The sequence below is a fragment of the Pezoporus wallicus genome, unplaced genomic scaffold (assembly GCF_028554395.1).
Source record: "Pezoporus wallicus isolate ANWC-B61680 ecotype Strahan unplaced genomic scaffold, APGP_CSIRO_Pwel_v1 contig_7113, whole genome shotgun sequence".
Taxonomy (NCBI): Eukaryota; Metazoa; Chordata; class Aves; order Psittaciformes; family Psittacidae; genus Pezoporus; species Pezoporus wallicus.
The window spans coordinates 267,706-281,308 of record NW_026642076.1 but is presented as its reverse complement, the minus strand read 5'-3'; the positions used below and the strand labels follow the sequence as shown (position 1 = coordinate 281,308).

General features: G+C 46.4%; 1 protein-coding gene across 1 annotated transcript in view; it reads right to left on the bottom strand.

Annotated features, from left to right (window-relative positions):
* The window catches only part of SIAH3 (siah E3 ubiquitin protein ligase family member 3), a 47,185-nt gene extending 36,869 nt beyond the window's left edge, over window positions 1-10,316 (bottom strand). Inside the window, exon 1 of the mRNA XM_057426943.1 lies at window positions 9,794-10,316. Coding sequence (XP_057282926.1) covers window positions 9,794-9,928 — 135 coding nt within the window. The 5' untranslated portion in view covers window positions 9,929-10,316. The remainder of the gene's footprint in view (window positions 1-9,793) is intronic.
* Between the last annotated feature and the right edge of the window lie 3,287 nt (window positions 10,317-13,603).

Genomic DNA, 13,603 nt, shown 5'->3' with positions numbered 1-13,603 from the left:
CCTGTGCTAGTGCCTCACATGTAGCCAAAATATCCCTTGTTTCAGCTTATGTCTGGTCCTTGTTCTCCCTGGTGACAGCATCAATGTTTTATTTGCGTGCTTTGCATGAAATTCTCTGTTGTCAGTCCAAACTGTTGTGCTCTATTTTTTATTTATTTTTTTTTATGAGAAGTGTCTTCTGGTACAAATAACTGAAAGCTCTCACCCTGCAGTCATGTTGCCAAACCTTTTTATGCTACATCTGAAATCTCCCTCAAAGCTTGCTTTTGGGAAGTGGAAAGAAGGTTGTTAGATTACCTTACCTAAACCTGTGTAAAATAGTAGTGAGTGTAATACTTGGTGTTATTGTGCCCAAACTTCTGTATTTATCTTAACGAGACAATTATCCGGATTGGGTTTTCTTTTGTATAAGGAACTGTAGGATATCAGTGGGGTGCATTTTATCTAACTTCAGCTAGACAAAAATGACCTATCCATTCCAAGCTAGTCTTCTGGCTTCCTAGATTGTCAGTGGCAAGCAAGACAGCCTTCCTTTGAGGATAATTCATCTCATTGATGTTAGCCTCCAAAAGACGTTGCACCACAGAGATGTCCTCAGCTCTCAGGTAGTACAAGAACTGAACCCACAATACTGTCCCATAAGCAAAGCACTGGCCCCACTGGTCTGTAGTATGCCTTTCACACTATGGGGTCCAACCAGCACGGATAACATCCTCGTTTGCAAACAAGTATCCTTGTCTGGACAGATGACACAATGCAGCAGTGAGACGTCTAGGATCACTTCCCTGCTGAAGAAGAAGATGTTTTCAATCTACCCTGTGCTCTTCAGAAGAGATGGGTAAGTTTGCTGCACTCCAGCAGGTTTTTCATACGGTCTTTGGATGGATCAAGTTTTTTGGAATAAGTATGTCTGAATAAGGGTCTGATTCTGCAAAACGTACGCATTTTTGAATCCGTGCACATGCTTGACACTGAGCCCCTGAGTGGTTTTGCTGAGTTCAGGTCACTACCATGATCAGCCCGCTTGCCACCATCCTGCTATTTCCATTTCAGCCTCTCATTTCCACAAAGCCTGAAGGTGACCATAACCGTCCCTAGCTGCTCTATGTAATCCTTGTGTGGTGATTATTTACTCCATTTTCACACCTATTACTTTGCTTATTTTCCACATGTCAGTTCCAAAGAGAGGGCGAACATTTTCATCCTCTGCTGATGTGGTTTTCTGCTCCGCAGCATCTGCCTCCTTACCCATCTATAGTGCTTGTTTTCTGCACAAGTGGATGTTACTGTTTTCATCTTTTTCTGTTTTGTTTATGATCCATTTCTCTGTTTCTCTTTCTATTTCAGCTGGCACTTGATGTGAAAGAGTGTGCTATCTTTTGTTTACAATATTCATCCATGTCTCTCTGCAACACATTTCCCCAGGGCTGATGGACAATTCACCAGACGGTCAGGAGCTTAATATTTGCATGTTTAAAATACCAGTAACATCACTAAAGCTGTGCAAATGATCTATTTTTTACTGAGGAGGACAACCTGGAAGGAAGTTCAGGTTAGATGTAAGGCAGAAGTTCTTTACTGTAAGGGTGGTGAGGCACTGGAATGGGTTGCCCGGGGAAGCTGTGAATGCTGCATCTCTGGCGGTGTTCAAGGCCAGGTTGGACGGAGTCTTGGGTGACATGGTTTAGTGTGAGGTGTCCCTGCCCATGGCAGGGGGGTTTCAATTTGGATCAGCTCAGAACAGAATTGCTCTGGAAGAAAAGACTAGGACTGAAAGCACTGCATCTCGTCTGGAAATAACTGGTTAATCCCTTCCCAAAGCTGTTCCAAACATTTCTACCTGTTAAAAAAAGCACACCAAAAAAAGCATGCCAACTACTCGAAGGCCTCTGCTGTTCTCCCTCAGTGGCGCTTCCATGTTGTTGCTTAGACTGAAGGGGATAGCTAAAGATAAACCCATTAATGTTATGTAAGATGCTCAGAAATGCCTCTAATTAAATGAAAGTGGTTCAAATTGTACACTGTGTATGTGCCAGGCAGTTTACCCAGTGCCAGCAGTGCCACGACACTCTTCCCTCTTCAAAGGAGAGCACTGCAGGAGAGCCAAGTGGGAGTATTGCAGGTAGCTATTAGCAGCAGGTCACCCAGAGCAATTGTCAGGACACCTCCATGCGCAACTGGAATTTTGCCATTCAGCACAGCCATCAGTAATCCTTAGGGGTAAGAGCTTTGTGGGAGGATGTGAGAATTAGCTGAGGCCACTGCTCTGTCTAGCTGCTTGTTCCTGTGGCATGGAAGCAGAAGGGATACGTGCCTACTTTGGCAGCACACAGACCACCAGCTTAAATTCCTGCTGAAACTGGATTTTCTTCACCACACCAAAGCAGAAGGAAGATATTCTCTTTTGCCAGCACTGGTGAAGGGATCATGATCGTGGCTTGCTGTGCTGGGTGGACAACGGGCAGTCATGGCACTTCCCACTGGATTTGCCTGCCTGAACCCCATCCACAGCACAATGAAAATTAGCTTTTGCAGGCATGTGAGGCGCTTTGCTTCCTTGCCAGATACATCCACAGCAACATTTAGTTGGATTTTGTAGCTCTCCTCATCTTGCTGGCAATCATTTTAAAGCAGGACTTAATCTGCCACTGGGAAATTGGTGGCACCAAACAAGCTGAGGATTGAATGATTGTGATTTCTTCTGAAAGAGCTTAGAGGAAAATGAGAGATCCAAAGTTGCAGTGAAGTTAGTGATGCTTTCCTTTCAGCAGGAGTAAAAAAAGCCCAAAATTAGGTTTTTGAGCAATAGATGCAGACAATCTTTTGCTTTAAGTCTTTGATATAGAACAGAATGGGCAGGATGAGGACAATAGCCCTGAAAGAAAAGTACTTAATAAAGAGACAAGCTATGGAAAGAAAGAAAGAAATAAAAATAACACAATCTGATAAGGTGCTTAATGTCTCAGCATCCGTGTTTTTCATTTCCAAATACAGCATGTGCATACAGAGATGGGCTGGTAAGTTGCCTCTATGTTCAGCCAGACCTAAGCAGAGATTTCAGGCCCAGGCTCTCTCCAGCTTCATCAGAAGCTGGACCCAGGTCAGATGAACCTGATGATGGCTCAGCTCTGTTGTAAAAATCACACCAAAACCAGGCCTAGCATGTTACCTGAATTCTGTTCAGCTCTCCAAAGGAATTCTCTCCTTTTTGATGCCTCCAGTGTCTCCTGGCACCCACCTCCAGTGGCTCCAAGGAGGACCATGCCTCTGCACCATGCTGTGCCCTGCCCAGCTGTGTGTGCCTGCGGTAATGTCACTGAGAGCTGTTTAAAGCAGTCCACCACAGTCATTGCTCCTATGGTCACTCAGCCCTTAGGAGAGCTGGGTAAAGACTGTCCTCCCCCCTGCTACCTTGGGAAACTTCTGCAGGATTCATACTTTTTCCCACTTTTGCACCTGGCTGAGGGACACTCATTGGCCATTGTGATGGAAAGGCTTTGGGGGTGACAGGAGGGACATAAAGTTCCAACTCTACTCAAGGCAGGACAAAGATTATGGGCTTTCTATGGTGTAGGAAGTGCCAAAACCCAGGAGAGACAGGGCACAGCCACAGCAGCTCCCTTCCCTTGCTTTACAGGAGCTCTTGGGATCCACTGTGCTTTGAACTTGATTTTTAGGATTAAGAACCTCAGATAGTCTCTGAGAAAAAAAGTGGAAGTTTCTGTGTGCCTTCCAGCTAAGTGTGCTGGGAGGTCTTCGATACCAGGAGAGACTCTCAATAGTTAAACAAAAATCTGTACTCTGTCAATTGTGATTTTGAGGCGAAATTCATGATGCTTGGGAACGTGGCCTGGGACTTCTTAACATCTGGGGCTTGCAGGACCATATTCATATTCTACTGAGGCAACCAACAATGTGTGTTGATTAGTGCCAGTGGTGGGAATGTCCTCGGATGACTTACATCTACTGGGAAGCAGACCAACACCTCTCCACTCATTTCATGTAGTCAAGGCTTATAATAAAACATCCCTCTTTCCTCTGCAGCCCCTGTGTTAGCCACCACAATTTCTTTGGGGCAGTATTTCTCTTGAGGGATATATCTGGGCTGTTACATCTAACCCAAAGTGTTGCACAGGGAAATTCTTAATGAGCAGAGTCATAGCAGAGTGGGTGGATTACAAAGCAATATGTGGTGGTGTCTGATGGATACTCCTTACCCTGCTGCCAAACACCCTGTAGAGGGGAGAGGCATTTCTCTAATACTAAAATAACAGCACTATCTTCCATTGATAGCCTCTGACTTGAAATGTCCTGCAACTAGGTCAGGTTTGTTATTGAAATTCACCCCCAAATCAAGTGTGAGGAGGAAAAGACTCGATGCTTACCCACTCTGTCCCATATCCAGAGCTGTAGCACAACAGGCAGGGCGAGTTAACAGCAGTAATTAATTAGGGGTAGGAGGTGGGGAGAAGGAACCTGGAGCATATTAACACAGAATATTCTGACATGGCAACATTTTCCTCCCTCTCCCTCCATCAAGTAGATGCCGTAACTGTTACTCTGGGAGACCATGCTGAAGCTTGAAGTTGCTCTGCTTTGCAGCATGCTTGGAGTAAAGCCCATGCCACCCTGCACTGTGGGTTGCACAGGTACTGGGTCTGTGGGCTCAGGGTTAATGGGTTACAGGAGAGGGGAGCTCCTGTGACCAAGCAGTGGCATTGGTGGATGGAGAGCCTGCTGGGAGAGCTGCTGAAGCATGCAGCTCTGCAGGTGGCTGTGAGCACATGCACAGAGGCTCCCAGGGTAGTCACGATCATCTTGGTTTCCAGTTTTGCCCACTGACACCCCTTCAAACAGAGGCAAGGCTGAGGGAGGGATGGCAAAGCAGCTCTGGTTGCTGCCATCCACATTCTTACACAAGGGTTTGAATATCTGAGGTGCCAGGTGCCCACACAGCCCTAGCCCACGGCTGGGATGGGAGCCAGTGCCTTTGCCAGGAGCCTGCATTTGCAGGCAGCAGGGGATTTTGCAGCCTCTCTCATCATGGCTGTCACAATCCTGCTGGACACTGGGGCCAAACACCACTTGGGTTCCCCAAATCACAGCCCTGCATGGGAGATATGAGATTAGGGTTGAGATGGTCATGAGGTGGTCATGAGATCATGTCCAGGATGAGATGGTGTCAGAGGATGCCTGCGGGTTGTTAGCAGCAGGTTTCAGAGTCACTCTCCTCCTTTCCACCACATAAATAAATAAAGCTCATGGGGTTATAATGCACTGCAGCGCTTTAATCCCGATGGAGATAAAGTGGATTACAATGCTATTTGTCTGGCCACTGTGTGCAGAGCCAAACTGTTATAACAGGATTCAAATCCCTTCCCTAACTCAGAGCAGATTTGCTTGTTGCTTTAAAAAATAGCTAGAAGACAGCTTGGCCCCATAAACCATCCTACAACCCTTTTTGAATACAAGATTGAACTACTTGCGCCCTCCTTTAAACATGCTTCTTTTTGTAATTCAGTGAGTTCATTGAAGTCCTACAGAGATAGAGATGGGTGGGTTTTACAAGCACAATATAACCACAGTTTTTTACTCTTTGCAAGGGCATTTTTCACACTCTCCAAAGAGTTAAAGTTGTGTGTAAAAAGCTGGTAACTCCTTGAACGGAGAAAATCTCTTTTACCCAGCTGTACACAGCACCCCTCAAGACATCAGTACCATCTGGGCTGTTACTGCACAGCAGTCCCCTGCCACGTGCTATGGCTGCTTTTTGGGACAGGGACCCATGCCAGCTAAGGAGCAAAGACACACCACCCACCTTTGCTTCTCCCTAGGCTGCAATTAGCAGTGCTGGGGAAAAATGCTATTAACAGGGTGAAAAGACACAGGAACTCACTGAGCCTCATTTCCACAGGACAAGCAAACACTCATTTTTTCCATGCGCACGGAGCATCATTAAACTTTCTCTGCACACTGGGCCCTGCAGACAGCAGCAGAAGTGCTCTTGTAATTAATATGGCCTTGGGAAGGAGCAGCCACTTGGCTGGGGAGCTCTGTTGCATCTCCAAGGGGAGATATCATGGTGACCATATGCTTGAAGGCAGGCAGGTTACAAGGTAATGCATGTAATATGACTGAGAAAGAAGGTGACCTATAGAAGTGCAGTAAATACATGCTTTTTTTTTCTGCTTGGCAAGTGAATTTTGATCCCAGCATAGGAGTGCTTCCTAAGGTGCTGCTGCTGTGCCTGCCTGGGGAGGATCGCGGTTGGACAAAGACCAGAAAGCAGACAGAAGGACAAAGCAGCTCTGAAGCAATCCTCCCTTCCCATTAATACCCCTGCCAAACAGGCGAAACAGAGGGGGACGGTTGCAAAGCTGTCTTTCCTTGTTTAAAGCCAGCTGCGTCAGCCTGTCGTGCACAGGGAAAATAGCAGCAGATCAATAGAGGTGTCTGTACTGACACTCTTGCCACCTTGTCCTTTAAGATACACTGAAGCACTCATCAGCCTTCCCAGTTAATGAGCCTTTCAGTGGGAAGAAAGGCACAGGTTTCATTCTAAGTGTGTGCTTCTCTGCTAACCTCTGGACCTCTCCTAAAGGAAGAAGTGATGGGCTCTGGTCACAGTCAGAGGTCTGGGCTGTGACTGCGCTGACAGCGTGCTGACATAGTTTTACGGCAGGCCCCCCTTGTTCTAGCTATGGGTCTGTGACAGCACAAGCTGGTGCAAGTTTTCCCTGGAGGGTACCAGGGCTCCCCTGCCCTCTGCTGCTCACTGAGCGCTTTACACGATGCCAAATCTCTTGACACACTTATATGATCACCAGCCATGGATCCTCCTGGCAGGCTGGATCACACCACCATCCCCGACCACTCCCCTGGATGGAAGGAGTGAGAATAGAGGTCCTGCTGCGATTTGCCTGTAATGGAGTTATGTGTGTTGGCACTGATTGAGGATCAGGCCTATGTGAGGGATGTCAGCGTGCATAATCACATCAGAATACGATGCCTGTCATTTATCATTTGCACCAGTGAACCAGGAGCCCCCTTACCCCGGTGCTGTGGAGATACAGGATAAAATAATCCCTTTGCGAAGAGTTTACAATTCTGGAGTAAGCACAAACATTTAAACTTTGAAGGGAAGGGAGAGAAATGACATTGCTCCTAGCTCTTGTTTCCTAGCAGGCATGTATTCATCGACAGCACACCTTAATACAGTTTTCACTCCACTTGTCAATTGTTCAGATAGATTTGGGGGCTGTCAACAAAATGTTACAGTTGAAATGACCCAGCTAGAAATAACAGACTGTGAAGCATCTAAGTAGTCATAATGTAAACTATCTCGGAGCAATATGTTGGTCCCTTTCATTTTCAGTGGTCTCTCAGGTGTCGTTTGGCATAGAAGACAGGCTTTGGGGGAGGGGAGGAAACTCCCTGTCCCAGCTTCAGAATTCCCTTCCATTTTGCTGGAGGGAGCAACCACAGCTTCCCTGTGCATCCCAGGGCGAGAAACGGGCACCCCAAGAAGCAGATTCATCTGGCTTGTCTCTGACACCAGGTTTTGGACAAGGTGTGGTGCTGTGCTGGCAAGAGCTGGTGGGGAGAAGTGTCTTGTTCAGGGGTAGCTGGTGTTCTTGTATGGACACCAGTAGTGCTGTGCTGGACACAAAGGGATCTGACCCACCCTGCCACTGAGTGCTGATGGGTTCCTTATAGAGATGGTGGGAACCACACTGAGCACCTTGAAAGCAGATCAGAGCTAAAGTCCACCATATTCACCCAGCTGGATGTGAGCTGGGTAACCTGGGAGCACCTTCCAAGCATATTTCACTTTATAGTCAGGATTTCTTTTTCAGAGCAGAGAGGTTTCTTGTCAGCTTATCCATCTATCTGGTGTCTCAACAGACCTGTGTGGGAAAACATGTGCCACAAGGTTCCCACTGCAATCTTATCAGGGGACCAATTCCCACTCAAGTCAAGACAATTCTCATTGGAGCTTCACTGACATGTTGGACCTTTTCCTAGAGGCTCCCATTTGTTTCCAAGAGAGTTTTACATCCTAATATCAAGAGCTGTCAAGACAGTACTGAGATTGCTTGTCTCTCTACTAGGCTTTGGGTCTGAGCAGTGAAGAGCTTGGTCATGGGGTGATTTTAATAAACTGAAATACCCTCTGTGTTTAACAAGCGGAAGCATCAACTGTTTCTGGTATGCTCAAAGGCAAAATGCTGCAGCTCCCACAATAGCAAATCTGCAGTTTGAGAGGACCTGAACTGATAAATTCAGGTCTAGTCCTAGATACCAGTGGGGCAGTTAGCAGACCCCCTTCTGTGTGCTTATGGGACCTCATCAGACAGTGCCACAGGCACTGAAATTGCGTTGTGACCTTCAGTAACCTTTTTTCTGCTCTTTTTCTTTTTTTTTAATTAAAATTATAGATGAAAGAAGCAGGAGACAGTCACATAAAAGGGGTCGAGCACAGAAGCATTCACTTACAGAATCTCTCCATGCACTTAGGAAAGCGGTTGTTTCTTTTATCTGTTCGGATCCTTTCAGATAATGACAGGGACTCACGTTTTTAAACAGCTTGTGTCAGCAGAGGAGCAATGCCAGGAGAGGTGAGCCCACACTCCAGCAGTGTGTCCCCTGGGAATGCTGCCCGGGCCAGCAGCACTCATCAGGCTTAGCACAGTGCTTACAGTGAAATCCTTTCCTTGCAGTGAAATCCTCCTGGAGCTGGTGCCCTGCTAGAAACAACCTCTCCCTGCCTGAGCACAGTCTGAGGCTGAAAATACAACTCTGGGATATACTCTGAAGAGGGATTTAACCCATCAATGGACCTCCCAGGGACCCACAGTTCAGGAAAGATGCTCCCAGCAACACCTTCGAGTTCCTTGCAGGGACCCCAGCAGATCCAGAGATAAGTTGTCCTCAATTAAATTAATTTCTGAGCTTATGTTGGGCTAGCGGAGCAGCATCATGGGTCAGGTCCTCAAGGACTTCCATAAAACAGAAGACACTTTGTTAAAGTTGGTCATTTGCTACTGTGATAAAGTAACTAAAGCCACCCAGTTGCTTTCTTCCCCTGCTCCTCCTTCTCTATATACAAACATCACAGTTCTGGCACAGACAGAGCTGTTGCCACTTTCTCAGTGAAAATCCAGAACCGTGCAAGTAAGAGAAATGTTTTATGGGGACTATAAATAGTTTTGCATTAAGGCAAATGTATTCTCCTGCCTAAAATAGATTCACCTTGCAAACAGCTTAAGGACAGTTTCAGTGCCAGAGGAACGCCTTCAGACTCCCTCCAGGAGACAGGAGCAGCCTTTTTCCCCCAAAAAGCAAACAAGACCAGCAGCCGGAGACCCCTCTGCTACCACCCCTCCTCTCCCTGCTCCCTACTGCCTGGCAGCATCCTGCTGTGCCTGGGTGTCAGCCTGGAAGACCCCCCAGCATCCTTCTACCAAAAAGGAATGTGAATTCATCCAACTAACTTTTGCATTTGTTTTTTCCAGGCACTTGCAACATTCCTTTCACATGGGTGAAGGGGATGAGGAAACTTTGGGGAGGGGGAGAAGTGACTTCCACAATCGCTTGGAGCTGAGGGTTGCTTCTCCTTCACTCCGAAGGGAATCATGCAGCAAGACAATGCAAACACCCTCTGCCAGGGCTGCAATGTGTTAACGGCACTCTCCCTCAGCTGTGAGAGCATCATTTCATTTCCTGCAGAGAAACGCAGTTGGCGGGGGGAAGACGAGAAGATATCAGAAGAGAAAAAATATTTGTAACTCACCTTTAGGCTGTGCGTTGGGTTGACAACGCAGACAAGTTGCCCGGCAGCTGAGAAAACCCTCTTTGCCTTGTAGTGCTGAAACCGCAGATGAATAAGATCTAACACAGCCCCAAAGCACTGGGTGAAGAAAAGCATCACAACTTTTGGCGTTGCTGCTGCTGTTGGTGCTGCTGCTGCTGGCGGTGGGTAGGGGAAGCAGTGAGGGAGCCCCTGAGTCCTTGAGCCCCTGGAGGGAGTGCAGGCAGTGTGAGCTATGCTCCGGCACAGCTTAGCATGCCTTCATATTCATCATCAAAATAAGACGGGAAGAGGCTTGCAGCGGCAGGGCGGCCAATGGAAAGGACAGAAATGTTATCCTTGAGGTCCGGAGACAGCCAATAACAAATGCCTCCCCTCCAGAAACTCCCTGATGAATTGAGCCTGGTGGAGAATGTATTATTGAACATTACCATACATCAGCACGTTGCATTTATCTCGTGATTACAGCCAGTCATACGTAAGGCTGTGGAGATATGCAGACAAAATTGATTGCTTAACGTCTCCATTTATTAATTGCCTTAATTTAACGAAAGACCGTTTGGATGCCAAAGCTAAATGTAAGGCATAGGGAAGAAGCCCACCAGTGAAACTGTTAAAAAGTAGCAAAAATAGATTAGGTAGACTGTGTTTTGCTGAACGAGAGAAATCAAATATTCAAAGAGAATTACAGTTCCTTGCAGGGGTTAAGCAGAAGTAGAGCTCACTGTATAAATAGTTTCACGTCTGTGCATTTGCTGGCTTTGATTTGGATCATCACCATTCTGAAGTTTTCTAGATTTTATACTCTGCTACTTCAGAAGGGTCCCAGCACACAGATAAAGCTTCCTTCACCACTAAAAGTAAGAGAGGTCAGGACTCAGGTCTGGTGTAAGTTGAAATAACTCCATTTAAAGTCAGCAATGTTTTCCTGATTTACACTTGCTGGTGGATCAGGTCCATTGCACACAAAACATGGTAATTACTGTATGTTGGAACCATGAGAGCATAAAAAGGCACAGGGCATGTTTCTAAATATAATGAAATACATGATGCATGAAAGCATACACAGAGAGAAACTTGCACTGAGGGAAAAGTAGCTTCTAAATCAACACAATAATTAAACATGCAGAAGGCTTTTGCTTGTCATTCATCTGCATATTGGTGGGTAGGAAATTACAAATTAGCCATTAGACAGTCCTAGGCATTAAAAAAGAGTTAGGGAATTGCAAGGAAAATAACATGCTTTTGTGTGTTATTACCAGTGTGTATCTTTGTTGGTGGCAGGGAGTCTTCTCGAGACGTTGAGTCTCATTAAACTTGAATCGCCATAACTGGCTTTTCCAAGAGGTGACTGCAACGAAGCAGCCAAGGGAATCAGAAAGCACATTCATTTCATGGGACAATCCTGTGTGATATGTTGCTCTGCTTGTTAATAAATCAAAGAGGGTTAATTTAATTAGCTCTCTGCCAGAACTTCCTATCAGGGTGCTATTTGGGCTTGCTAGCTAAGTACTCAGATGGTTTATTTAGCCTTGGTAATCCATTTTCCCTTCAAAGCAGAACAGATGAAAGTAGCTTTCCTTTCTTTTCTTTTTTGCTTCTTTTAAACATGAGTCCTGTGCTGGGTGTGAGGCTGCTGCTCTGGGTAAAGCAGCCCCCATACAGCGCAGGCTTCAGCCTGGGACTGGATTGTCACAACTACCTCGTACTAAATCAATACTGCAATACTGGCTCTGCCAGACTGCAGAGAGCCTGTGTGTACAAAAAATAAAACATAAAGTAAAAAAGGAGGCCTGAGTGAATAAATAAGTGGGAAATTGTGAATGCTGGAACAGCTGACAACATAATTCCACCCCCCCCCCCCCCAGCATTAAGGACAGGAGGAATGTGTATCTCTAAGTTCTTAACATTTGCTTGTAAATGAGGAGATAATTTTTGCAGCGCTGAGAGACTCTTTGAGAATATTTTCAGACAGACTTGAGGACAAGTGAGTGAATCGATTTGCTTAAACGTGTCCTTTTCTCCATTCCCAAAGTAACTGTGAGCATCCAGCTATTTATTATTTATGTCTTCCTGATTTGTAGTTGGTAGCTACACAGACACTTCATAGCAGCAGATTTCAGTCTGCAAGTTATCAGTTCAAGTACCCTGCCCTCAAAGCCTCAAATGAAAAAAAGGTCTTTGCTATTTAAATTGGTTATCACCACCTAAACCCCTGGGATTATTCCTGTTTGACTGATCAACTCAATTGAATGCCTAAGCTTGGGGGGCACAACCACATCCTTGGGGAGCAGAGACAGTACCCCCCATCCCTATTGTCCAGCCAGCCTTGAGCTCTGGCAGTGCTGCGGTCCAGCCACTCTGAGACACAGCTGCCTACCTGGGGGGCAGAAGAGGTATCCCTGATCCCACAGGCACACAGTGACATCTTCAACCTAAATAAACATCCTGGCCACTGGGCTGGTATACAGAAAGAGTTGCCATTCTTGCAAAGAAAAGACAACCTTCCAGGGTGGGTGAGGGAACTTTGCAGTGCCCAAACACCCATATGCAACTCTGCCCATCTCGCATTCTACACATGACCTTCTGAGGAGCATCTCCCTGACAGCAATATGTGTGGAAAAGGAGGCAAACAAGAACTCAGTGCACCTGAAGTTAACTCCTGCTCAGTGCACATTCACTTTCATGGCAACACTTCTGGAAAACATTTTATTGCCCATATTGTTCATGTCCTGGGACCCACACACAGCCCCTATGACAGCGTCCATTACTTGTGGATGTAGCCAGAGGGAGGAGGAACAAGTCCACATGCAAGGAATCTTATTTAACTTCTGGTTACAAATTTCTGCTGACTGCAGCCATTATTTCCAAGATAGTTACTTCCATAACATGCAAGTATGACATGGCAAAAGGCCATAGGCTAAATCTTCATTAGGATCCAGATTTTGCCAAATTAGCAGCTCTAGTGGCATCACCATAATACACATGGGACTATAATGCTCCAAGAGCTCAGCTTCTGATGCAGCTGCGTCAGGTTAGTACAATAATAGGATCAGCTGCACATAAAAGCAGCACGAACTTCACAGTTTGCCCACTTTGCTTTTGGTCTGAGCCACTGAAGTGAAAGGGAAATGCTTGTGGGAAACCATGAGTGCCCAGGCACCATGCAATTTGGCAGGACAGCAGCCTGGGAGATGCATCACTTAGCCCAAACCCAATGTTCAATTGCAGGGCTTGGGTTTCAATTGGATTTCTTTATCTTTCTGACTAGACACTTTTGGGGGTGACCTTCCTACATGCCGCTTCCTCTCCCTTTCTGCCTTGCCAGACACCACAGGTATAGCAAACCCAAGTTCTTTCTTGTCCCTATGTGTATATCTCACTGATATCCACAGGATGATTTCCATGCCGATGGCAGCACGCTGCCCTCCATTACAGACAGCCATAAGGGGAACGTAACCTGTCTCAGGCAGCACCAGCACTAGTCTTTATCCCAAGGACGGGAGAAGGGGATGCTGTTCAGCATCATGAGAATCCGTCCTGGCAGCTTACCAGCCTGCTTGCTGCTTCTGACTGCTGGTAGGATTTCTGTCAGGGCTGGCTGATGTGGGGTGTACTCTGGCTCCACTATTTATATTTCCTTGAGGAAGGAGCCAAACCAAGCAAACCTGTTGCTGTCATCAAGTAGGGACAACCAGCATGGGTGCCTGGAAAGACCTCTTTTATACTCTCAGCCCTGCCTTCCAGGGATGCTAGCTGGCTACTTAAATGTGTTGGTGCCCACATCTAGCT